Raw genomic sequence first — 25924 nt, 5'->3', positions numbered from 1 at the left:
CTGCCCCAATGTCAGCGTCAGTTTGTTGTGTTCTTACCCCATCTCCCCCCTCTCTGCACCACACCATCACCATCATGAACTCTGAGTGCAAAGTGCCCCTGCTGTGGCTGCACACTTGTGCACGGACTGCCTGGAGACTAGATCAGCAAAAACAGAGCTTTCAGCTGCTCAGAAGTTCATTTAAAAAAAAAAAAATTTTTTTTTTTGGTCCTTCACAGTCCAAGAGCCACTACACAATGCAACCCTCCAAACACTGGTGTTAATATAACTGAAAGTGCTGCGGAGAGCTGCAGCTCAGCCTGGTGCTGCTGGGAGCGACAGATTCACTGCTGTCACCAGGAGTGCTGGAGAGAGCTGCAGAGCAGCACAGTGCCCCTTGCGCTGTGCAGAACGGAGCTCCCCGGGAACCTCGTGCATCGCAGGGAGGCTGCTGCCTCTTGCACAGCCCAGAGCACAGCGCTGCAACGCTCCAGTGACCGGCACTGCGTGAGGTGGCTCCAGCACCTCCCCAGCACAAGAGATACTGGGGCAGAGGGTGCGCCAAGGCTGGAGCTAGAGGTGCTGCAGCATTTAGACAAGGGGAAGTGGGGGTGAGAGGTGGGGGGGGGCTGGAGGGGAGCAACAAAGAAAAGCTGGGCAGTAAAGACAGAGCCTTGTGTGACAGGGCCATGCAGGTAGGAAGGGAGCTGTGGAGGTCTCTGTTCCAGCTCCTGCTCAAAGCCAGCCTGCTTGGCTAAGGATGCTGAGAAACTTGTCCAGCTGACTTCAAGGATCTCCAAGGGTGGCAATCCCACAAGGTCTTAGGGCCCCTGGTCCAGTGTCTGACCACCTTCCCGGTGCTTGTTTTTCCTTGTACCAAGCTGGAATTTCCCACGTATCAGCTTGTGTCTGCTGACGTGTGTCTGGGACTAAAATCTGTTATGTGGTACCCAAATGTGTAGGTACGTACATATGTACATGCACACACACAGACATTAAAAGGAAGATACAGCTACATAGAGATTGTATATATATGGACATGCATTTATTTCTACGTTTCTACATATATACATATACATACAAGACCTTTATTTTCCCCTCGTGAGGACAATTGCATCCTTTACAAAAGAGCAAATTTGACACAGACCTGCTCACTCATTTGTCTAGAAAATGGTTCTTAAAGAACTAGGAAAGACGTAGTGATTGTGTCCCACGAGATATCTGTTGACTCAGTGGTCCCCTTTCAGGACCAGGTTTACCATACAACAAAGATGGTTCACGGCATTTTCTAACAGTGAGGTTTGTTATAAATGGCTGTTAAATTGTTAAAACATTCCTCACAGGTTGAATGAAGATTTGCTAGGCCACAGCACAGTGCTGGTGCTGCTGTTTGTTAATTTGCCTGTCCAGGACTTGCTCAGATGCTTAGCGGAGCTGCCAGTGGCTCACAGAGGAGCTTCCCAGGCGGTCATGCCGTGCTTTTATTTTCAGAGCTGGTGTGCAGCAGTGGCTGCTGTGGGCCCTCCAACCCCAGAACACGCAGCCGGTGCAGGGCAGAGGAATGCTGCACTGTGCTCTTTTCTGCTGCCCTGCAAGGGAGCCTGTGCCATGGGGATGTGTGTGTGTGTGGGGGGTGTCCCCAGGGAGCTGCTCACCGTGCTCCTGGACTCTCAGGAGTGCCTGGCCAAGGTCTGGGGAAACGGCTGGCACCACACTTGTGCCCACTCTGCAGCAAGGGTGCACAGCCTGGGGGAGGTGGGAGGTCGATGCACCCAGCTGCTTGGGGCACACCCTTCGAGGCAAATTACACCGTGCAATATGGGTGTCATCACTGCAAGACTCCTGCAATGCAGAGAACCTATACTCCCATGGGGAGAAATTGTCTCTGTTAGGGTACATGGGCAGGAGAGGAACAACCTCGCTTCCCACCAGCCTGGCACCAGGGAAGGGCCAGGAGCTCTCTGACCGCCTGCAAAGCCTCCACAGCCAGCCCTGCAGCACCTGCAGAGCTCAGGGTGCAGCTGCAGAGGGGATTTGGTAGCAAACTCCTGGTGGGTGTGCCTTCAGCACCAAAGGGAAAGAACCCAAGACCTGTAGGAAGTTGTGAAGGGCACGCTGGAACTGGGGCTTGGGCGGTGAGAGGGACCACAGCCACACTGCTCTGCCGTGGCTCATTCAGGCGCTGGGTGAGTTGTGAAGCACTTCACGTGCCTGCTGTGCCCAATGCTCTCTGCACAGCCAGGGCTGCCAAATCCACCTAAGCGAGGGGAAGTTATGGGCAGGGGGTGCAGGTGCAGTAGTGGGGTGTGTTGGTGGCAGATCCTGGCAAGCACAGACCCAGGGAGCTGGGACACTGTCATGCCTCAGCTCTCAGAGCAGAGCTGACTGGAAACACAGAAGTGCAGAGCAGCAGAAAGATCTCTGCTCTGGCCAGCTGTTGTAAAACCACCTCTGCACACAGCCAGTGCTGCCCACAGCCCCCGCACCCACCCACTGGGTGCTGCCCAGAGCTCCCCCCCCCGCCAGCTCCCAGTGCTGCCCCCCAGACACGGGGCTGCTCCCCTGCAGCTCTCTGCACAGGCGCTGTGCTGAGCTGGGCTTTCACACATGCTGGGATGTTTGACTTTGCTTCAACCACTCCTTCCCTGTGCCACCCCACACAGCCTCTGTTCCCCAGTTCATTCAGGTGCTGCTGACAGGAGGGTGCAGTGCCCTGAAGGAGCTGCTCAGCCCCACGTCTGAGCAAGCAGCGGTACCCGCAGGGCTGTGCTGAGTGCTGCCCAGCCCTTCCAAACCTCTTGCATACCGGGTCTGTCCCTGCAGCCTGCACCTGCACAAGGCAGCTCACCAACATCTCCTGCAGAAGAGCCCTTTGGGACAAGCATCTTTCTGGAAAAGGGCTGGGACGGGTTTGCCCTGGCACAGCAAATGTCCACCTTCTGCACAGCCCCTGAGCCTTGCGCAGGACAGACCAGCGGGTGCTCTGCTACCTCGTGCCCGACCCAGGCTGCCCGTGGCTGCCCGGCCTCAGAGCTGCCTGGGCAGGGAGCACCCCTGGGCACCCTGCTGCCATCGCTGACCATGGGAAATGGCTGGGAAATGCCCCGCGGTGGGCCTGAAAATGTGCCTCTAGGTAGTCAGCACAGTGCAGGTGCTCTGTGGGTATCCGGTATTAATTCATGGGACATAAGGCTGGGGCAAAAAGCCTGGTTTGTTGTTCCCATTGAAATTAACAAGCAGCTGGCCCAGTCATTGATCCCTCACCCCTGCTGTCCTGTTTCTCCCATGCTTTCAGCCCTGGGCTCTGTGCTGCTTCCCATCTCCAGCCCCTACACACCCCGAAATACCCACACAAGCTGCCAGGCTGTATCCTGCTGGATGCCTGCTGCAGCCACAGAGCAGAGCCTCTGCTGGCACAGCCTCACCCCCGGGACTCCTCAAGGTATCACGTAGGCAGCTGCGATAACGCTGCTGCACTGCAGGGAGCCACACTGCAGCTGGGCACACAGGGTGCTGGGGAGCTCTGTGGCGCTGGGTGCACGGGGACAGCCCAGCAGGGACTGTGGTGAGGGTGGGGATAGCACCACAGGGCACTATCAGGCAGATGGCCCAGGGGACAGCTGCATCCTGGAGGGGCTGTGCCATGCAGCACCAAGCCACTGCTGCCCCAGTGGATGTCTGAGTCCAGTGGTGTCTGGTGCCCAGAATCACAGAACGGCTGGGGTTGGAAGGGACCTCTGAAAATCACCCAGTCCAACCCCCCCTGCTGAGCAGGATCACCCAGAGCACCTCGTGCAGGATGGCATCCAGGTGGGTTTTGAGTATCTCCGGAGAAGGAGATCCCACAGCCTCAATGGGCAGCCTGTCCCAGTGCTCTGTCCCAGTAAAGAAGTGCCCGCTCATGGTGCAGGTGGCTTTCCCCTGCAGCTTCTTCAGCTCTGCCCTGCAGAAGCACACGAGGTCCCACCTCTGTTCATGGCAAGGAGGGTGATGCAGCGGCAGCCCTGGACAAGGCTCAGCAGCAGCCGCCCCCTTGCCCTGTGGGGATGTCCCAGCTTGGCTGGGGCTGGGACAGGGCCCGTGGGGCTTTGCAGGCCAGCCATGCCCCATGGGGCCGGTGCCAGCAGTGCGTGCTGCTCCACCACAGAGGCATAGAGGGCCTCCATCCTGGGGCTGCACACCACGGGCATGTTGATGGTGTGAGCTGCATCCCCTGCTCCTGCCCTGCAGCTCCTGCACCCCTCCGCAGCCTCTGCTGCAGCTCCGTGGTGCAGGCTGGCTGCGGCAGCGTCTGTGTGTGGCTGCCAAGGAGCTGCTGTGGTCCCTGCGGGCAATAAAGGCCCCTGGCCGTGCAGGGCTGTACTAGGAGCAGAGCGTGGCCTGTGCCCTGCCTGGCACCCCCCCAAGCTGCTCCTGTCTCAGCCCAGCCCAGGACCACACGAACCCATACTGGGGCTGAGATGGGCTCGTGCAGTGGGATAATACTGGGGCCCAGTGCCGCTGCCATGGTGGGGGAGCTGCTGGCACAAGCAGAGGGGTAGCCCCTGGTTCCCCGGGGATCATTTGCAGGATGTGGGCAGCAGCAGGGCTGGGTTGGTGGTGCCATCATCAGTGGAACCTGAACGGGGCTGTGGGGGCCCTGGGGGGTGGCCGCACACCTTCATGGGAACCGTGTGGACGGGGGGCGGAGGGTTTGGGGGGCTGCTCATGTCCACGTGGCCCCAGGACTGACTTCGCATGGCCCCCATCAGCACAGCCACAGCGCCCAGAACCGGCCTCAGGGCAGACCCTGGAGGTGAGGTGTGGGGACAGGCGAGGGGCTGGGCTGAGGCCCTCAGCCCCGGGACAAAGCCGGGTGCAGGACGTGCCCGGGCCGGGGGCACCCCGGCAGCTGGGGCAGGGCTGGGATGGGAAGGGAGGCGCCGGGGCTGGGCCGGGCGGGATCCCGCGCGGGAGATGATGTATGGGCAGATGTATCAGATCGCACAAGATAAACAAGCAGTGAATTTCATCAGGGCCCATCATGGCTTTAATTTGGCTGCCTAATGAGTCAGATCCAGCCGCGCAGATAAAAGTTGTCAGAGCCGCAGCCCTAATGAATTTCTTGCCACTTGTAATCAAGGCAGCTTGTCTGAGGGGGATGATTAATGGGCCCCAGAGGAGCTGCCGTCCCTCGGCTTCCATTCCCGCTAATGCAGTCGCCAGGAAATTAACCAAACCCAGCACCGGGCTGGGGCCGGGGCCAGGGCACGCGTGTGGAGGCACCGGTGTGCGCCGGGCAGCGGGGGGCCGGGCACGAGGGGCAGGCGTGGGCCTGGGGACAGCCCGGCCTGGCTCTGAACACTGCTGGGAACAGTCAGAACCCGTGCCAGGACCGGGATGGGGACCGGCAGCAGGACGCTGGCACACATGGAGATGAGCTATGGGCCGGGGGAAGGGCCTGGGCCACCACCGGCGGGCAGCAGTGGGGCAGCCCCTGCCATGGAGGAGGAGCAGGGCTGGAAGGGGATTGCGGTGGAGCACTTGTGGCAGGGGGTCCGGGGGGTGTCCTGATGTATCCTTTCCTCCCAGCACCACCAGCCCTAGCCCAGAGCCCAGTGCCCAGCCCGTAGCATGGCACAGTGCACAGCCTGGATGGCAAGGGGGGGGTCAATGGATCCCCGTGGAGCCCCAAACCACCTCTGTTTAAACTCGCCGTACTGTGTTGAGGGACCAACTGGTCCCAGCGCTTTTGATCTGGAGTGTCCCCTGCCCAGTGCACGTCTGTAATGTGCCCGTCCCCAATCCCACTGCACAGCCCCTGGAACACGTCCCTGTGGTATCCCACAGCACCCGGGGATGCCATGACACAGCCACGGGGGGGCCCAGCTCAGCCCAGCGTGCTGGTTACCAGCTCCGGAGCTGGAGGAGGAAGGGCTGGTCGTCTGCCAGTCTGGGCTGAAAAAACACCAGCGCTCCTCAAAGCAGGAAGAAACATGCTGGAGGCTGCACTGGAGGCCCAAAAAGCAGCACGCGGAAATGCCAGGCTGGCAGGAGGTGGGTTGCTTTATTGGCCTTTATCTCCTTTGCTGCAGGTAACACACACAGGGCAATTCATGGCAAAGAAACAGTATATACAGAGTGTCCATATAAATATTTCCAATGTACATTTTATACACGAGTGATGGAGACGTTCCACAGCAGCGTCCAAAGCCTCGGAAATTCCAGCACTCAGCTGCAGGCTTGGCCCAAAAACAAGGGAGATGCTCATCTCCTCTCTCCTCTTGCTCAGCCGGAGTCCAGCCCCGCCTGGGCAGCAGCAGGAGCCAGTGGGGATGTGCTGTTGGAGACACTGTGTATGGCTTTGGGGCTTGAACCTGGAGGGACAGTGACTCTACAGACAGACAGACACAGCTGGGGGGCCCAGGGTGACAATCCTCTTGCCCTTCTGGGTCACCAGGGAGGCTGGGAAGGTCGATGTCCATGGGATTGCATGAGAGAGATGCTCCCTTTACATCAGCACGCAGGGGAGCGGTACCAGCGAGGGGATCCCTCCTCTACTGGCCAGAAGCATAGAGGAACAAATGGGGGTGGTGGAGAAACGTGCACCTACCACTGCCCCCACCTGCCCCCCCGCACTGGGGTGCACAGCACAGGAGGGCAGGAGGGACGTGTCCGAGCTGCCCTACTGCCCAGAGAGCAGGTGCAGCGACCGCCACCCCCAGTACCGGCTGTGCAGGAGGGCAGCATCCCCAAACTGCACTATCTACAAGTGAGTGTGGTGGTGGGGAGGCACACAGAAACCGCCTCTCCTCCCCCTGTACCGGTCATGAGAACAGGGTGTACTGAATCCCCCATCCTGGCGGCTGTGGGGCACCTCTGCAGGCTGACAGCTCTGGGTCTGCACAGCTCCCCCGTTCCAGCTGCACAGGCAGAATACACGGGACCCAGGCAAAGAGTAGTGTGCTGCTGGCTGCCCGAGCCAGAACAGGGGGCCTGGCGCAGGATGAGCACGGCGGGTGCAGCGAGCGGCCCCTTGGACGTGCTCTGGTGGCCTTGGACGCCAGCAGGGCTGGAAGGAGCCGCACGGTGAGTGGAGGGCCTGAGGGGAGCTAGACGGCACTGGGGCTGGAGCCGAGCTCAGCCAGCACCGTGGTGCAGGCGTTGTTGTTGGCGTTGGTGTTGCGGCGGGGCAGGCTGGGGGTCAGCGTGGTGACGGCGCTGTCGCTGGGACAGCCGTGCTGCAGCAGGATGTCGATGCACTCCTGGCTGCCGGCTCGCCGGGCATAGGCCAGCGGGGTCAGGCCCCGAGCGTCCCGGCTCTTCACATCCACCCCGTACTGTGCAGGAGAGAAAGAGGCTGTCAGCAGTACCACGAGGCCCGTGGGCACGGGGCTGGTGCAGCAAGAGCACTGGCACCGGCAGAGGGGCTCCATGGCACTAGGGCGGGCAGACAGGGAAAGATGAAGGGTGGCCAGGGCAGTGCCCTGCAGGAACACACAGGAAGAGGATGGACAAGGGGTATCCCCAAGACCTGGGGGCAGGGAAGCACCGGGGCAGGGCCAGAAGGGCCGCGGTGGAGGCTGGGGGCCCTGCCTTACCCAGATGAGCAGCTGTGTGAAGACCACGTTGGCCATGGCGCAGGAGAGATGCAGTGCCGTGCGCCCGTCTCCGTCCCCATAGGTCTCATTCACCTCCTCCTTGGTGCCATGTGCCAGCAGCGTCACCACGAGGCGCAGGTCATCCTCCACCACTGCCCGCAGCAGCTGCTGCCCCAGCGGGATGTCCGACTGGGGCAGTGGAGCCAGGAACAGCTTCTGCTCGTACTTGGCCCGGATCCAGCGCTCCTTCTCCTCCCTGCCAGGTGGGACACCGTCACTGTCACCAGTGGGTGCTGTGTGCGCAGGGGACCGGGCACCAGCGCCGCTACCCCAAATGCACCGCGTGCCAGCAGTGTGTGTGTCACACGCAGGCATCTTTGCGTGGTCCCTGCTGTGTCCCATCACACACACGTCTGTCACTGGGGCCCTGTGCGTGTCACACTCCTCCAGACCCCGGCCTGACACACACAGGTCCCACTGCACCTTCTTAGGGCTCCTGCTGTGCCCTGTGCACTGAGGGCCCTGCACACACAGCGCCCGCATCCCACAGCCCGACCCCACCGCTGCCACTCCGCACAGGGACACCCGCACCCCACACTGGCACCCCGCACGCTGTCCTGCCCGTCCGTTACGTGCCAGCCTGGGGACTCTGTCCCGTGCCTGCGTGCGGGCCTCGGCCAGCGGCAAGAAAAGGTTAGCTGCTGCGCACAGCAGCCCCGTGCCACGGGAGGGCCTTATCGCTGCTGCCGTCTCGCCTGGTGCAAACAAAGGCTGCGGCAGCGTCCGTCCCGCCTGGGGCTGCGGGGCCGGGTGGATCGATGCGTGCCGTGCCGCCGCTATCTGCTGCCTTTCTATCCATCTGCATCTGGCGGGCGGCCATCAATGCCCCGCGCCGAGCATGCTCACTGCCGCCGCCCCCTGACCCGCTCTTATCCGTTGATAAGCCTCAGAATGGGCTCTTGTCGGGATGAGTGACAGGAGAGTCGCTCCGATAGGGACAGACAAGGGCCTGAAAGGGATGCACCCCTGAGACCCACACGGTGCTGCCAAGCCGGCTCTGTTAACCCCTTCTGCTTTGCAGCCGGCCGTGGCTCCAGCAGCCACCGTGTGCCATCGGCTGGCCACGGAGCCCTGCGGGCCCACGGGGGAAGCAGCAGAGGGCTCCTGGTGTCGGGACAGCAGGCAGGACCCAGCCACTGGAGCAGCCTGTGGGTTCCTGCCCACCTCTCCGCTGGGCTGTCTGGCTGCTGCCAACCTCCCTGGTGCCCTCAAGCCTCCCGGTGTGGTTGCCTGAGAAGCATCTCTGCAGTCCCCCCCCTCCCTTACCGGCTGCTCTCAGGGGTGGGTTTGGGGTAGCCTTCCACAGCCCCTTCCCACACAGCGTTGGCCAGGGCGTTGCCGATGGCCGTCATGACCATGAGCAGCTCGCTGGGCCAGTCGTCCAGGTCCAGGGAGCGCACGCGGGACAGGTGCGTGCCCAGGTTGCGATGGATCCCGGAGCACTCGATGCACATCAGGGAGCCCAGGTTCAGACTCGCCCAGTCTGGATCTGCAGGTGGCGAGACCGGGAGCAGTGGGGCAGAGTTAAGGGCAGCATGGGCTCACTGGCCTGTGTCCCCCTGTGACCCCACCAGCTCCCTTCCAGACGCAGGGCCCCCAGCAGCACAGGGAGCAAGGACCCCAGGATGGTCAGAAAGGAGCCACAGGCCAGCACGGAGGTGGGTGAGTGCCACAGGGCCCTTCCCTTCCCTTCCCTTCCCTTCCCTTCCCTTCCCTTCCCTTCCCTTCCCTTCCCTTCCCTTCCCTTCCCTTCCCTTCCCTTCCCTTCCCTTCCCTTCCCTTCCCTTCCCTTCCCTTCCCTTCCCTTCCCTTCCCTTCCCTTCCCTTCCCTTCCCTTCCCTTCCCTTCCCTTCCCTTCCCTTCCCTTCCCTTCCCTTCCCTTCCCTTCCCTTCCCTTCCCTTCCCTTCCCTTCCCTTCCCTTCCCTTCCCTTCCCTTCCCTTCCCTTCCCTTCCCCTCTATCTCTTACTGGGGGCATCGCAGTCCACACAGAAGCTGTTCCCACGCGCGGTGCGGACGGCCTGCATGGCCTGCGCGTCGCCCTGGCTGCCCAGCCGAGCCTGCAAGGAGATTGCAGGAAGCCCTTCAGGCCAGGCTGCCCCCCCTGTGCTCTCACCGACCCCCAGAGGCTGTCAGGGAGCACCAGAAGAACTTGGCCGAGGCCTCCTACCTTGTTTTTGCTGCTCTCGCAGCCCTGCAGGCTGGCCAGGATCTGGCTCTCGATGGCCTGGACCCAAAGCTCTCGCTCCTCAGATGTTGAGGCCTCGAAGAGCCACGTCTGGCCCGTCAGGGACACGATAATGAACTCAAACGGCTCGTCCGGTTCTGGAAGAGAAAGGCGTCCGTGGCACAGGTCAGGGAAGGAGAGGGCTGCACGTGGTGGTCCCTGGGGGACAGCAGTGACCACGGGCAGGCCACGGCCAGCAGCGTCCTGAGCTGGGACAGGCAGAGCCTGCAGGGAGGGCCCGGAGCTCTGCCCAGCCCTGACACTGAGCTGCTTGTGCCCTGCTCCCCATGCCCTGCTCCCCATGCCCTGCTCGTCCCACCCTCCAGAGAAAGCTGCTGGCCTCCTGAGCGGTGGGAGCAGCCCCTCTGCGGGTTGCTGCCCCAACAGCCCCGCTGCTCCCGGGGGCAGCCCGCTCCAATGACCCCCCAGCCACTGCTCTGCACAGCACCAGGCTCTGTGCCACCAGAAGAGGCAGCCCCAGAAGAGGCAGCCTCGTTATTAAAGACCTTCCCGAGCTGTGAAACACGTGGAACCGAACTCCTGACTTCTCATCTTCGGGGAGAGCATTTTTGCTGAGCCCCACAGGCTGCTCGGAGTGCAGGCACCCAGAGGCCAGGTACAGACGCAGGCTGCCTGCTGTGTGCTCGGGGGGCTCAGAGCGCAGGCAGCGGGTGGCAGAGCTGGCAGCACGGGCAGTGAGTTCCTGGTGAAGCCCCTTAGACCCCCCGGAGCTAAGGAAATAGCCCCAAAACAGCCAAGCAGGATGAAAAGCCAGGCTTAGAACGCGGTCTTCTCTGCCTGCTGCTCTGCCTGCTCTAACTCCCTCCCAGCCCGGGCTGCCCGAGCTGGGCTCAGCCCTGGCCATCCCCCCCCACAGGGGGTAAGAGCCGTACGTGGGGCGCGCTGCCTCCTCCCCACCCAGGCACCAGCATTTACCTTTTATTGCCAACTTCAGTAGTTAGTGCAGTAAATGACTTAACTAAGCGGGGCCTGAATGGAATGACTAATAAACGTTATGTCACAGCACACGCTTCAGCTCATAGCAAAATGATTTGTAATTACCTAATTAGCGTTATGCAAATAACACCCTCATCTCCATAATGTGCCTTCCCAGCTCTCTATTAAAAGCAGGGAGTCAACTGCACGGCTCCAGAGGCAGCGCAGAGGCCGAGGGGCGCAGCCTGGTCCGCGGCAAGGCAGGGGGTGGGGGTCCCGCGGGGCAAACCTGGGGGGTGCCAGGGGGGTGCCCCGCTGCGAGGGGCAGCCAGGAGGAACCCGCAGTGCCCAGGCAGGAGGCGGCTGCCAGCCGGGTCCCGTCTGCCCCGCCACAGGCACTGCACGCCTTGGGGGCCGCCGGGCAGCCTGGCGGGGGCTGAACCAGGCTGTATCCACAAACACCCCCTCCGAAAACGCCTGCAGCCCCGGAGAGGCTCCTCGAGGAAGGACAGCTTAACGGGGGAGGGAGGAGGCACAGCCCTTCCTCCCTTGCTCGGCTCTTGCCTCCTTTGGAGGCACCACCGCAGGCGTCAGCACGTACCAGGCGCAGCACCCACCCCTCTTCTCTTTCCACCCATGTTCCTGCTCACTGCAGAGCCACCTGAAGGTAGAAGGCTGCTCCTGCTGCTGTGCCCCGGTGGAGAGTGCCATGCTCCTCACAGCAGGCTCAGGAGCTTGCATTTCTTGGGGGTTGAAACCTAAGTGAAACCTTGCTGGGAAGACGCCTGCCCCGTGCCATTGCTGAGAGCACTGCGTGCTGCGTCCTGCACCGAGCCCAGCAGCACCTGAGGGGGCTTGGGGGTCTCAGTGCTGATGGCATCGATGGGTGCAGGAATGCAAGGCCTGGCCTCCAGGGAGGACCAAAGGACTCCAGGTGAAGTGCCAGCTGGTTTGCCCTTACCAGGAAGGGGAAGCTGTTTCATGCACTTCATCCTGGGCTCAGCTTGGGACTTCTGGGGAAACGTGGCTGCAACTGCCTGGGGCAGCAGCAGGGGACATGACAGGAGGTGCTGGCGGTCACACGGCCGGACCTGATCCCCTCTGCGATGCAGCTGCCCCACGGGGAGATGAAGCTTGCCCAGCACTTTGTCCCTCCCGCCAGCTCCCACCACTGAACAGACCCCACAAAATCACTGCTCTGGGGAGCTCCCTGCAGGCAGCACGCCTCCTGCCCTAAGGATGTTTGCTGTGCGGGCTCTGAGGACTGCAAATGCCAGCTCAAAAACAAGATTCTAGAAAAATATACATCCAGTAACTTCTGAACAGAGGGAGAAGAAATGGGTGGTGACAGCCAGGTCACTGCCCCTGCCCCTGCCTCCCACAGCGCTGCCTTGCCTGCGAGCACTGCCACATCCTGGGCAAGGGCTGGGGGCACCCGACGGCAGCGGCAGCCCCGCGATGCAGGATCCTGCCACGGCTGCTCTCAGAGGGGTCCCCAGGCCCCTGCTTGGCTCCAGCCCAACTCACAAGCCAGCAGCTGCACCCACCTCTTGCCCTGTCAGCAGGACCCGCAGTCCAGGGCTGCGCTCCAGCTCTCCGAGGCAGCGCCGCCTGCCCCTGTGCCCACCCGGCGGTACAAGAGCACAGATCCCGGCCCCAAAAGCTGCAGGACCCCTTGCTGCAATCTCATGCTGCCTGGGGCTACGCATGAATAGCCAAGGAGGAAGGGGTGGCACCTCTCCCTGGGGAGCAGCGGCTGCCCAGCTGCTTAGGAGAGCATTTGCAGTTCCAAAATCTTGGATTTGGCCACCCTGTTGGAGCAGTGATCGGCAAAGCCGCTAGCAGGGCACCTGCTTTATGGGGCCCTGTCCTCAGTACACCTCTCCCATCCCTGCTCTGAGCTACCTGTGGCTGCTGTCAGTGTGTTGCAGAGCCCATGCCAGCCAGGACCTGGACCCAGAGGTGCTGTCTGATGCTCTTTGGGTGCTGCGGGGCTGCTGCTGCTGCCAACGGGAGCGCAGCAGGCAGGCTGGCAGGCTGCAGGACATGCTCGTGGCTCCTGCCATGGGCTCAGGCGACTCCATCAGCCTTGTTCCTCTCTCTCGCTTGCTCAGGACCTCTCCACTGAGCACAAACCTCAGCCCAAGCCCTCCTGCACCAGCACGCTCCCTGGTAGAGCTGAGGCCAATGCGTGCCCGCTCTGCAGTGCCTGCCCAGGCAGAGGCCGCTCTGCGGGGATGCTGCACTGGGCTGGGCACCAGTCTCGTGCTCCTGTGCCCGGGATGTTCATGAGGTGGGGCAGGTGCTGCCCTCCTGCTGGGCTGCCCGTGCCTGACAGCGGGATAACAGTGAGATTTCTGGGGCTTTGCCCCCCCTTGGGAAGACGTTCCTGCTGCTGCAGCTGGGGGCATCCTGAAGCCCTGGAGTTCCCTGGCCCTAGCCCCCAGCAGTGGTCCGAAGCCCAAAGCCCTGGTGCTGGCATCACAAACTGCCAGACCTCTGTTCCCCTTCCTCCTTTGTGCCTCGTGGATTCCAGCTTTGCTCTGAACAAAGGGCCTGCTGCTCTCAGCACAGCCCTGGAGGAACTAACAAAGGACAACTGCTTTTCTTCCACACCAAGGGGCCTTTTCGCAGGAGAAAACATCCCTTTCCTTTCCTTGCAGCAGGGCAGGACAGCACTGCAGGACCAGAGCTCTCCGGAGGCTTGGGAGCAGCTCGGCTCTGGGAGGAGAGCAGGGAGCTGCGGGGTGACAGCAGCAGAGCCACAGGCAGGGTCCGGCAGAGCTGGGAAGTGAACTGAGGACTCGGCGGCTCCCGTGGTGCACAGAGCCGGCTTCTCAGGTGGTCTGGGACAGGCTCCTGAGCAACCTGGAGGGGCTGCGCAAGTTGGATCAGGTGAGACATCAGCTTCTGGGACAGCACGGGGCTGCTTCAGGTTCCTCTGGGGAGCGGCACAGATCTCTGATGCGGCGGGGGCGTTTTTGGCCAGGTGAACGGGCAGCACAAAGCAGATGAGGCAGACAGGAGGAGTCGCAACACCTCTGCTGGTACAGATCTGGCAGCGAGCCCTGTGCCGTGTGCTCAGGGAGGACAGCGCCTGGCACTGCCAGCAGCAGGGCAAGGCCCCGGGTCCTTCCCTGTGCCCTGGGGCAGGGGCAGGGCTGGCCCTGGCTGAAGGCAGAGCCCCTCTCCCTGGCCGGAGGCTGCCTGCAGGCGTGCTGGTGGGAGTCCATTATGCCAGCTCCATTAGAATTAGTGGGCAGTGGAAATGAACGAGCTTGTCTCTCTCCCTCTTGATGATTTTTTGATGATGTTTTAAAGACTGAGCTCCGTGAAGAGTTGCTGAGCAGAGTACGGTGCGAGCCGGCTCTGCTAATGGGTGTTAACCCCCTGACCCAGCTCCAACGCTGCCCAGCAATGAGTGCTCCAAATGAGAGCAAAATTAACGAGGGCACTTCACGGCAGCCGGGACGGGACGGGGCCAAGCAGCATCCAGACACAACCAGCAGCCGAGTCACCAAGCTGAGAGGGCTGGAGGGCTTGTGCAGCAGCCTCGAGGGCTCACCCCTCAGCAGGGAAGCCAGCAGCCCCCACCACCACCACGCCAGCCCTGGGAGGAAGCATCCCCTCCCGGCCAGAAGAAGAGCACCGTGGGGCTGGGGAAGAGACAGGAGAACTGAGATATCCTGCACACAGCGCCAGGAACCAGCACAGGGGGGAAGGAAGAGGCTAAGGGAACAGCCCCGCTGAGGAGCCCACCGAGGGCAGAGGAGAGGGAGTGATGCTGCTCCAGTCGTGGTGGGAGGCACAGAGACGTACCCACAGCACGGCAGAACCATGCTTCCCCCGGCACTGCAGGCACAGGGCTGCCCTGCACTCCCCACGCCAGGCACAGGACACAGGGCAGCACTTCCCAGGCTGGCAGCAGGGAGCTCTTGCCAGCCAGCACTCCAGGCATGGACAGCCCGCCCTGGCAGCCAGCTCCCCTGCTGGTTCCTGCCCCCCTCAGCGGAGACGCAGCCCCATCCATGCTGGGTGGTGCAGGACGGTGTGGGACAGTGTGAGATGGTACAGGACACCTCCCTGTGCACCCCAGCCAGAGCAGGTCCAGGAAGGAGGTGGAGGATCCCCCCAGCATCAGTGAAACAAGGCATGGCCGTACTGAGCCATGCCCTGCTCCCGGGGCAGCCGTCTCCTCTTCCACCTCCACTGTCCCCGTGTCCCGGCCACTTCCAGTCTCTCCTCCATGCTGCCCTCTCCTCACCCCATCCGTTCTCCCTTTGAGCTGGTGCAGCAGAGGCTCTTCTGGATGCCCTGGGGAGTGGGGTGGTCACCCGGGAGGAGGCAGGGGACACTTTCAGAGCGTGGCAAGTGGCAAGGGACCGAGGGCTGCTCCTGCTGGCAGTGGCCCAGCTTTGCTCTCATGCTGCTGAGTCCGTGAGGTGTCCAGGAGCTGGGCAGCCAGCAGGCCCCCCAGCCTCGGGATGCTTGTTTGCAAGCTGCCACTGTACCACATCATTATGAGGTGTTTGGGATATCAACAAATTAGCAGGCGTCTGGGAAGAGAAGGATGCAGCACCATTCGTAAATGTCAGCTCGCTGCCTCCTCATTTTGCAGATCATTAAACCCAATATTCCTAACCTGTATTAGTGCAACGGGGACAGGCCCCCTCCACAGCGACAAGCCGCCAGGAGAGCCGCAGCAAGAACATTGCGATGGAGACCCCACAGCGCTTCTGTCCCAGTGCCCCCAGACCCCCGCAGGGCCCCAGGCTGAGCTGCAGCCTTCCCACCGCCCTGCCCACGGGGCTCCGTGTGGGGCAGCAGGGCTGGGGGGGCTCTGTGCTGTGACACCCGCACAGACACCAACACAGCCGGGCAACCGAGAACACCTTCTGGGGCACCAGGCGTGTGCGTGTGTGCACGGAGGGGACGGACAGCAAAGGCAGCCAAGCCAACGTAGCCAGGAAGGGACGATGCTCCTGGGGGATGCAGGGTACACCGGGGGGTCACCCCAGGGACCAGGGGTGTCATTGCTGGGTACCTGCTGCAGGGTGCGCAGGCGGCACCGTGGGGCTGAGCACCAGCAGGGCGACACAGCATGCGTGTGCTGGGGACACCGGGATGGAGGGCACTGATGGCACGGCTTCGTGGCGTGTGCTCACAGCAACAGACACCGGCGTGTTAGGGGTGCACCTACAAGGGTCTCCTGGGGGGCAACGCGGAGCCGTACAGGGCCCCAGGGACCCCAGGAGAGGGGCAGTGGAGGCGGGGATCGGCCATGGCCCGGCGATGCCCAGGCACAGGCTGTGTTCCTCCCGCCGGGATGGAGCAGGGGCTGTAACGAGCAGGAGAGACTTGTTAGCACTGAATTAAGAGGCTTGGCGGAAGGGAGCGCGGGTGACACAAGCTGTGTGGGGCAGGCGGGAGCTGAGCACTAGCAGCTGGAATCCCCAGCAATCTGCTAAGCGCAGCTCAGCCCCGCGCTCCCAGCTCGCCGAGATCGGCCTCCGACAGCCCCTGACAGTTGGTATTAATCACGCACATCGCCCCAACACAACTCTTTACTGGCCATCAATTTCCCGTGGGTTTTAAAACTAAAAAACAAAGACAAAACCGCGTCGTTTGGCCGCCACTGAGAAGCACATTAAGGGGCTGTCAGCTTCTCGCCATGCACCCTGCATCACTCTTTAAGCACATGAGAAGTTCATTATCCCCGGAGCTCTGGCAGCCATGGGGATGCTGGCGTAGGGAGCGTCGCGAAGGTGCTCCCGCCGTCAGACATGCTCGGTGGCTCCCGGGCCCCCCGCCCCATAAAAAGGGGCCGAGGTGCGGGGCACGGAGGCGGCTCGGCTGCAGCAGGGTCCTGGGCTTGGCTGAGCCAGGCCAGGGCAGTGCTGGGGCAGCGCTGGGCTGTGGCTGCGAGGGGACCTCCCCAGCGGTCCCTGCAGCCCGACGCCACAACCCCGGTGACAGTGACGGTGACGAGCTCTTCCCCGGGGCTGCAGCGCTCCTGACAGCCTGACACCACGTTTGCCAGCCTGTGGGTGCTTCCTGACAGCCTGCGCCGCACTCCCGGGTTTGGTGACATCCCCGGCAGCCCAATACCACGCTTGCCATAGTTTGCTGATGCTCCCTAGCAGCCTGACACTGCGCTCTCTTTAACATGCGACCATGTAAAAAAGCAACAGCTCGTTTGATTTATGATACTTCAGAACAACTAAGATTCAATTGCTCCGCACGTCCCTGGCTCTGATTACCTCCTAAATGAGATAAACTGATGGCAATTTATCCCCAGACCTCACCAACTTTCCCAGGATGCTAACCTGAGGCGCTCGTGCCCTGCACACGCAGGTTTGGGCTGGGCCCACCCCAAGGCAGCCTGGCTGCAGCCCGAGCCGCCTGCCCCTCAGCTCTTGTGCCCGGGACAGCGCCGCCGGCCAGGCTGCGACGGCGAGCTGAGCCTGGCCCCTGGCGTGGCCGCGAGGTCTCCTGGCAGGAGTTTTGGTCAGCCCCTGGAGGCAGTGACTGATCCCTGCACCGGCACGGTGCTGGGGCAGGCTCCTGGGGCGTCCTGCTGTCCCCCGGGCTGTTCCCCGTGTCCCTCCCAGGGTGGCATTCCTACCAGCACCGTCCCTGCCGCAGCACCACGAGCACCGGAGGGGTGCCCGCGTGTGCCAGCCCGACCACAGAGCGCGGCAGCCCTGCTCTTTGCACAGCGGTTCTCGCACTTTCACCCTGGTGACCGTGTGAAAGCAAAAAGCTCAGCTGATCCTGCTGGGAAAAAACTGCTGGTAAATGTTCAAAAGCAGCTAAAAAAAGCTTCAGTGAAGAATCAGACGTACTTGTGGACACCAGCCCATGACATAAGTCATTGATCATGCCCGTGATGTGGGCATGCCTCTGCCATGCATGGTGATTCCTCGCAGCCACGTCCTCACCGCTCCCTCCCCATCACCGTGCTGCAGCAGGCTCAGCAGCCCCTGCCACGCGTCCCAGCAGGTCCCTGGGCAGGTCCCTGGGCAGGTCCCTGGGCAAATCTCTCTCCTGCTCCCCATTCTGGTGCCAGGGGCTTCTGGCAGGAGCAGCGCAAGGTGTGCGCAGTGACAAATGAGGTGAGGTAACTGACACTTCACTGGGAAATGACGTTCCGTGTTGATAAATGTGAGGTAGAGCACATTGTAGGGAAAAAATACATCACTCCAACGCATGGCAGGGTTCTAAATGATCAACCCCAGACAGGGCCTGGGTATCACTGCCCAGCACAACGCCGTGGTCAAGGACCGGGACAGGGAGGAGCAGAAGACATCCCAATGCCCTCGGACACGTTATGTGGCACAGCACCGTCACTATGTGCAGTCTCAGTCACTCCACGACCCAAAGACACTGACAAACAGGGAAGGAAAGCACAAGTGGGCATGTGTCTGAAATAAAACTTCCCGTGGAATGACAGAAAAACAGGGAAGGCTGGACTGGGCAGCCAAGGCAGGGGGCAACAATCAGCTGTCCTGATTACAGGGTCTGCGTCACCGCCTTATAAAAGTGTACCTGTTTGTAATTACTTTCTCCACTAAGAAATTGTATTTCATTTTGTGTAACTTCAGATCTCAGTCTCTGCACCTTCTTACGCCACCACCAGCTACACCTAATTGATCCACGTTACCAGACTTCTCTGTGGTAACACCAGTCCTTCACTTCTCAATCTTCTTCCCAGCAAGCGGGATACTTTAATGTCCACATCATAAATACATCAACCACCCCCAGCTGCATTTTGGGACCTTCTTTACAACTCTTTCCAGTATTTCCATGCTCTCTTGTAGTACAAATTATGGGGTGAACCACAGCACTTTGGCACACTTTCGTAGTCTCATGTGCAGGTGTAAGACCATTGCCCACTGATATCCCACATTTCAGATACGTACAGAACACAGCTCTCTGCTGGTCAAAGTACTGGACTGAGAACTGCAAACCGAGGACAGACCTGGGGAAGGGCAGTGAAACCTCTGAAGAGTCAACACCTATCCATACTTAAAAAAGTATCAGCTTAACAACATGTAAGTACAAATCCTACTTCTTGCTCTCTGTGAGCTGCTCAGGATGTCTGAATCAACCACCACGAAGGGAAAGTCTTCTCTAAACTCAGCAGTTTTGAGGTGAAGCTCAACTACAACAGAAAATACTGAACAGAACTGCTGAACTCCCCTGCAGATCAGCACCACAATCTTTCTAGGAGGGAGAACTGATGAAGAGTTGTTCTAGCACAGGAAACCTGGACACTGTCTACAGGCTGAGCTGTGATTTGGAGCAAGACGCCAGGACAGCTGCAGTGTGCGTTGTTAGACATAGGCTAGGCTCTGCTTTCTGTTTTGTTTTACAGTGGCCATTCGTTTCAAAAGCTTGTACTTAATCCCTCTCCCCATCTTTAGCCATCCCAATTAAATCCTTATTTTGTTTTACTACAAAAGCATATTGGCTGCTGTGGGACACAGTGACTGAGGGCAAAATCGAATCTTAAAGCCTGAGGACTGCATTTTCCACAGCACCTAACCGTAGATGCAGGCTTTGGAGAACGTGGTGGCCAAGTTCTCTACCTGGACAAATACGGATGACTTTTCACAAAGCTCCCTGCCAAGCTTCAAGTCCCTCTTCAGAAATCACAGAGATACCAACATTTCTCAGCAGAAATACCATCAGTAATTCTCACATAGGCAAAGCAACATATATATACTTCTTCAGCTGGTTTCCTGAAGCAGATAACTTTTCCAAAAAACCCTCAGCTCGAGGCAGGTGGACAGCACAGGCCTTTTAAATGGTGCAAGTGTGGCAAATTTACAGGCAAACCGTAACAGGCTTTATGGCAGAAACTGTCTGTACACCTTCAGCAGTTAAGCACACTTGAACTCTATGGTGTGCTCCCAGCTCTCCTACCACAGTTAGTAATTACTGCTGCCACTAATAGTCTGTGCAGCCACAGGCACGATGGCAGTCCTGCAGGCACTGCAGGTGAGCAGCCCTGGGCAGATCAAGCAGGGCTGCTTGCTGCTCCCTGCCAAAGCACCAGCCAGCTCGGACTCGGAGTGCCCCGAGCCCCCCGCCAGGAGGTGTTGGTGCCCAACGCACTGAGCTGCCCCCGGGGAGCAGAGCGCCTCGCCTACCTTCTGCTGCTGTGCTGGGGCCATCGGGCCGCGTGGTCCCTGTGCTCTTTTTCCTGCGATGCTTCTTCCTGTTCGCATGCGGTGATGGAGGCGGCTCCAGCTTGGGGCTGGCAGCGTTGGAAATGTTCGGGCTGGAGCTGAGAGAATCGGCGGTGCCGTTAGCTGGGGACAAAGACAAAGAAAGTCACGTACAGCAAGACAGGGGCAGCCCGCTCCTCCCAGAGACAACCAAGTGTCCTGGACACAGCGGCAGTGCTCTGCAGGGCTCAAAACCACCCGGCCCCACGAGGCAGGGCAGGAGCCACACACAGCCCTGCGGCAGGAGCAGCTCCAGCAGCCGGCCCAGCTCAGGGCCAGCAGGGTCCCTCTGCAGGGTCAGCCTGGAGCTGCTCTGCACAGGGACTCAGCTGGGACGGGCAAGACGGGGACAGCGCTGGCACCAATGTGTTTGGGGCACGCTGACCGGGCACGCCGGCCAGCGCATTACCAGTGCACATGGTGCAGCAGCAGCACCCGCTGGGCGATGCCTGCACCCTGGGAAGGGGCAGCCCGGGAGGTGCTCGGGGCCCTCCAGGTGCAGACGCAGCCCCAGGACTCACACCAGTGCTGTGGGAGCAGCGGTCCCCCCAGCACCGCTCCGCCAGACGGGGTGACTGGGGTTGCCACACTCAGGAACCTAAGCATGATGGTCTCAATAGGCTTCCGATACGGAGCTGAAGAAGCTGCATCCCCAGCAGCAACGCACCAAATTTATCCTCAATCATACTGTTCCTTACAATTAATAGCAGAATTAGAAACAATCAGGGAGCTGCCTAATTACTGTCAATTAGAGCGCGCTAATCAAGCTCCGATCACACACACACACGCTGCCGCTGCACTCACCATTAAATGTCAAATTTCATTAGAGACCAGCAACAAAATCAAAAGCCTGACATTCAATTTCAGCAGCACACACAGCGCAGGCTTCCAATCAGCATAAAAATGCAGACTCCGGGGAAGGCAACGAGGCGCAGGAGCCCTTGCTGCACTGTTAACCCTCTCCGAAATGCACTCCTGTCTCTCCAGCATCCACCTACCCCCGGGGCACGTCTGGACACCCTGCTCCCACCCCGCCTCCGTCCTGGGCAGCTCTCTACCATAACCTGGCATCTCCCATCAAGTCCCAACCTCCCATTCCCACTTTTGATGGCACCTGAAAGGAAGAAAGCAATCACGGTGGCTAACAAGGGCAGCACCCTCCAGCAGCAGGGCTTGGCAAGCCCTTGTGCCACTCCAGCCTTGCCTCCGCTCTCTGTTTTCAGCCCGGTTCAGCCAGGCTGGCTCCCAGGGACTTGGTCCATCTCGCTGCAGTGAGATGAAAGCCCAGCAGTGGGGGCAGAGAGGGCTACAGACAGCCAGGAGCTGCCCCATGCTGAGGTCTGGGTGCAGCCGCTGCCCCCCTCACACGGCTGGGAGAGGATGTGGTGTCAGAGCTTTTCCATCTCTGGTTTCTGCTGGATTTGACACACACTATCAGGGTGTTTCTGTTATTTATCCACAGGGAAATAGCTCACCCTTGACAATTAAGAGAGAGAAATCTAATAAAACCAGAGTTCATTTTATAAATATGTATTGCTGATGCTTTCAGCAGGACTATGTGTGGAGCAGGTGTGAGGCACCTTCATCTCCCAGCCTGGATGTCAAAGGGGACCTGAACTTTCTTGTCTGAGGCTACCCGTGGTGCATCCAGCCTGACTCTGCTGCCCACCTGCTCATGACACCCCTGGGCCAAACCGTGCACCACGGGCACCCTGCCCCCCTCCAGGCTTCACATGAAGGTCCTTCTGCAGCTTCCACTAATGCGCCTGCAGGCTGCAACGAGCCTGACACCTCCCACGTCCCTGCTCTTCTTACAGCCCAGCAGCTAAAGCCAAAAAGCTGGGGGCTGGGGGCTGCCAGGGCCCATGGCAGGCGAAGGGGCAGAAGGAAACGTGCACCCTCCAGATCAGAAATGGATCTCTCCCCAGCAGGACAGCAGCGAGCTGCACCAACCCACCCTAGGGCTTCCAGGCACCCATCTCACCACAGGAACCCCTCCGTGTGCACAAGCAGCACCCTCCTGGTTCCTCTTTCCGAACCAGCTGCCTTACGGCAGCCCCGGGTCCCCCCAGGTGGGCTGCAGAGGCTGCCCGATAAAGGACAAACAAGGACTGCACCAGGGCACGTCTGCGCTGACCTCTACATCTGCCATCAGCCTGCCAGGGTGCGAGAGGAGGAGGCAGCACATCTCGAGGAGCAGGCAGCCCACTCCCTCTGCATGCACCCAGGAACCTCTCTGACTCTGAGCAGAGAAGTGTTCCTCAGAGTCAGGAGCTGTGAGCAGATGCTGATGCTGCCCCAGGAGGTTCCCAGGACAGCTGGGCACATCGCTCCTCGTACCTGCGGCCCCTTCAGCACAGCTCAGCCAGTGACACCCCTGGGTGGCTAACACAGAGCAGAGCAGGGCGAGCCTGGCCCTGGGGCACAGCAGGGCACAGCAGGACCCACGCAGAGCAGGTCAAGAAGCCACCAGAGCTCGAGGCACAATTAGCAGGAGTTGGCATTTCACCCCTCTGCGTCACGGGAAGAGGTGGCAGCATCTCAGCTCCGTGTGTGCCCGTCAGTGGCTGCTTTGCATGAAACAGGCAGCTTGCCCTGGGGATGGGGAGCAGAGGCTGGCTCCCGGTTCTCTGACACCCCAGAGCCAGGGGGAGCAGAACACAGAGCGCAGCCCTGCGGGGCCCTGCCGTGGGGCTCAGGCCGTGGGGTGCCCCGCACCCCTGCCCATGGGGGGGGCTGTGCCCCTTCCCAGAGCAGCGCAGGGAGCAGCCCCCCCTGCGCCCCACTCCTCGGGCGCTGGAGGAGCGGCGGCGGCCCGGCTGCGCCCCGTGTCCGAGGCGAGGGGCGGGGGGGCTGGCGGCACATTAATGCTCAGAGCTGCGCCCTTCCGCTCCCGTCGCCTGCGCTGCCCCATCAGCAGTAACAGTCTGATTAATTCGCTTCCAGCAGGGAGCTGATGGGGCCAATGATGGAGCCGCTGCATCAGGCGCGCTGAAATTGATAGTTTTTCACAGTTACAAATGAGGAGCCTCCTCAGCTGCAAATGGCGCCCGCACAGTCGGACTCCGGTAATGATCATAAAGAGGCTCTCTTTAAACTGCGAAAGCCCCTGGGACCGAGCGGGGGGGCGGCTGCCGCGCTAATGAGAACTACAAGGGGCGAGCAGGCATGGAAATGGCTCCTCCACTCTTGATGTGCATTTAACTGCTTTTTTAGTGCGGCGGCAGAGCCAGGAACGAAGGAGTGATGAATGCAGCACAAAAGCATTTATTTTCCAATTCGGCAAAGTGGCTACGTTGGGAAATGTATGAATTATTTTAATTCACTCAACTGTCCTGAAACATCACAGAGAGCGAGTGAGCGTGGGGGGAGGGGGCGGGACGCGCTCAGTGTGTGCACAAGAGACAGGAATTACTCCGATTCGTTCAACTGCCCCAAAACCTGGCAGAGGGGGATGCTGACGAGGAGCGGAGATGGGGGAAAGCGATGGTTTCTCCTTGCACAGTGAGGCAGGAGGGGGGCAGGCAAAGGAAAGCGGTCAGAGCAGTCCTGCCGCGAAGGAGAGGTCCTTCCTTCACCATGCCCTGCTGGAGAGCTGCTCCTTGCAGCCTGGACGCTGCTGGCTGACCCTCATGGTGGTGGGACAGTCCCAGCAAGCTCCCAAAGGCTGCATCTGACACCCCTGCACAACCCCTGGGCTCAGGACTGCCCCGTCACCAGAACAACCTGCTGCAGCTGAGGGAACGGGGCAGGAGTGCTACTTACAGGGGTTGGGGCAGCTGCCGGGGATGGCCACGGCCTCGTTCCACTGGTCCGCGCTGGAGACGGAGTAGGAGCGCTGGTGCATGCCGTCAGGCTTCGAGCTGAAGCCCACCAGGTTGATGCCGCTGATGGAGCGCTCCGAGTGCAGGGAGGTGCTGCTGGTGGAGTGGGGAGCACCTGCAAGAGAGCCACGAGGTTAGCACAGACCAGCTGCTGCTCTGGAAGAAGGACACCATGGAAGAAGGCAGAGCTGTCCTGCACCCGATGTGACGCTCCCCAGGTGGCCCTGTGTGACAGGCTCTGTCTGGCTCATCTCTACCAAGTGGTGCCAGAGGTGCCAGGGGCACTGCCCAGCACACAGCACTTCTCAGAGGGACACCCCAGGCGTCCTGGCACGTAGCCTCCCCCTCCAGCCAGCTTTTGCAGTTGGAGTTCACGGTGTGCTTGCAATCTCCACCATAGCATCAGGCACCTGGGCAAACACCAGCCCACCCCACAGCCCATGTGCCCGTCCTCTCTCAACTTCACTGCCTGCATGTCCCTAGAAAAAACCCTGCCTGGCTGGAGGCATCAGGAGTGAATGGAAAATCCCATGGAGGACATCAAAGGGACAAGCAGGGGAGCAGCAATCTGTAGGGATCGCACATGGGAGCACCTCTTCCCACTGGCTAGAACCCCCCTGAGCTGCAGCTCAGGAGCTTGAACCCCCAGGAAAGGAATGTTTTGGGGACCACAGGCAGCCATAGAAGACAAGGTCACTCACAGATTCAGAATGGGTCAATGTTTCAGGATTACAACATCCACAATTTCTAAGGTATTGCACAGAGATACCCCTGCTGTTGAGGCTGCAGCAATCTGTCTGGGAGGAGGACTCTGCCCCAGGGGGACTGATCCAAACCTGCCAACTGCAAGCACCTTACCCCCCCTCCCGCATTCAGCTCCAGCCACTGCCAGAACAAGCACTCTGGGAGCTTGGGGCGAGTGAACCGTCCCTTTTGTCCCTTTCCTTGTGCTGACGCTACCTGTCCTCTGTCCTCCTCCCATGCCTGCAGGCGCAGGTGCTGAGCTGGGGCTCCCAGCACAGCCCTTGTGGCTACGGGCGAGGGCAGGACCGAGGGCAGGACCGAGGGCAGGACCGAGGGCAGGACGTGCTGAGCAGCTTCGGCTGCGGAGCCCAGCGGGTGAGGAGAGCCCGCAGCCTGCTGCTGCCACCGGGCTGGTGTTTAAACAGGGGCCGGGCACAGGAGCAGGCTGGAGGGCAGCAGATGAATCCTCGTGTGAGCAGATCCCTGGCTGGATCTGCTACAGCCAGGGTAGCTCATTCAACCCAGCCTGTGTCATGTAAAGTCAGCTTCATTTTGTCCTCCAGCACCTTAGGGCAGGACCTTCCAAAAAGAGCAGGGCACGGTAAACTCCCCATGTGCTGCCCTAGGTTTTGTGCAAGAAGTTATGTTTCTGTTACGTTACTGTACCAGAAGTTATGTTTCTGTCGTGTTATATCATTGCACAAGAAGCTATGTTTTCTGCCAATTCCACAAAAACCTAAAAAATGCGACTCGACTGTCACCAGTGCTAGAGCACTGCCTGAGGCTGCGGAGCACAGAACTTCAGCTCGGGAGGCCCAGACCTCCCCTCACGGCGGGCACTGGCTGTGCTGGGTGGCCAGGGCACAGGCTGAGGGCAGGGTGACCCGGGACTGCAGTGCCACTGTCACGCGCGCCCTTCGCTCACCGCATGCTCTTCTCTGGCACTCCTCACTGCACAGCACAGGGGCTGCCTGCCCTGCCGGGGGTCTCAGCACCCCACCGGGGGTCCCAGCACCCCGCAGTGCTGGCATGAGGCCGTGGGGCTGGGTGCCCGTGGCCCCGAGCCACCCAAGCGCGGTGCCGCCGCCTTGCCCGCCTCCAGCCCCGCTGCTGCACGCTCCCCCTCCCTCCCTTGTTCAGCGCCACAGAAACACGTGTAAAACCATGACACTGACTTTGCCTCTAATTAGCCCTTAATTTACAAGACACACTCGGAAGGGTAATTAGCTGGCGCTCTGCTCCTGACTGCCGCATCCATCTCCTCTTGCCTCCTCGTGGGAGGGAGCCTGCTGCCACTGGAGCAGGGACAAGGCTGCTCTCCTGGGACCAGGAGGGGCTGGGT

At 60.6% G+C, this 25924-nt stretch overlaps 1 protein-coding gene across 4 annotated transcripts in view; it reads right to left on the bottom strand.

Moving 5' to 3' along the window:
* Window positions 1–6006: 6006 nt before the first annotated feature.
* AGAP3 (ArfGAP with GTPase domain, ankyrin repeat and PH domain 3) overlaps window positions 6007–25924 on the bottom strand; it is a 117767-nt gene continuing 97849 nt past the window's right edge. For all 4 annotated transcript variants that reach the window (XM_038173960.2, XM_072034061.1, XM_038173959.2 and 1 more), the window contains 7 exons: window positions 23780–23953; window positions 19937–20098; window positions 9789–9943; window positions 9588–9678; window positions 8886–9108; window positions 7560–7815; window positions 6007–7298 (listed from right to left, as the gene is read on the bottom strand). In XM_038173960.2, coding sequence (XP_038029888.1) covers window positions 7071–7298; window positions 7560–7815; window positions 8886–9108; window positions 9588–9678; window positions 9789–9943; window positions 19937–20098; window positions 23780–23953 — 1289 coding nt within the window. In that variant the 3' untranslated portion in view covers window positions 6007–7070. The remainder of the gene's footprint in view (window positions 7299–7559; window positions 7816–8885; window positions 9109–9587; window positions 9679–9788; window positions 9944–19936; window positions 20099–23779; window positions 23954–25924) is intronic.

Source organism: Anas platyrhynchos, chromosome 2 (assembly GCF_047663525.1).
Source record: "Anas platyrhynchos isolate ZD024472 breed Pekin duck chromosome 2, IASCAAS_PekinDuck_T2T, whole genome shotgun sequence".
In the NCBI taxonomy this organism is placed as follows: domain Eukaryota; kingdom Metazoa; phylum Chordata; class Aves; order Anseriformes; family Anatidae; genus Anas; species Anas platyrhynchos.
Note: the sequence above shows the minus strand (reverse complement) of the source record. Positions and strands in the feature narration are given on the sequence as shown.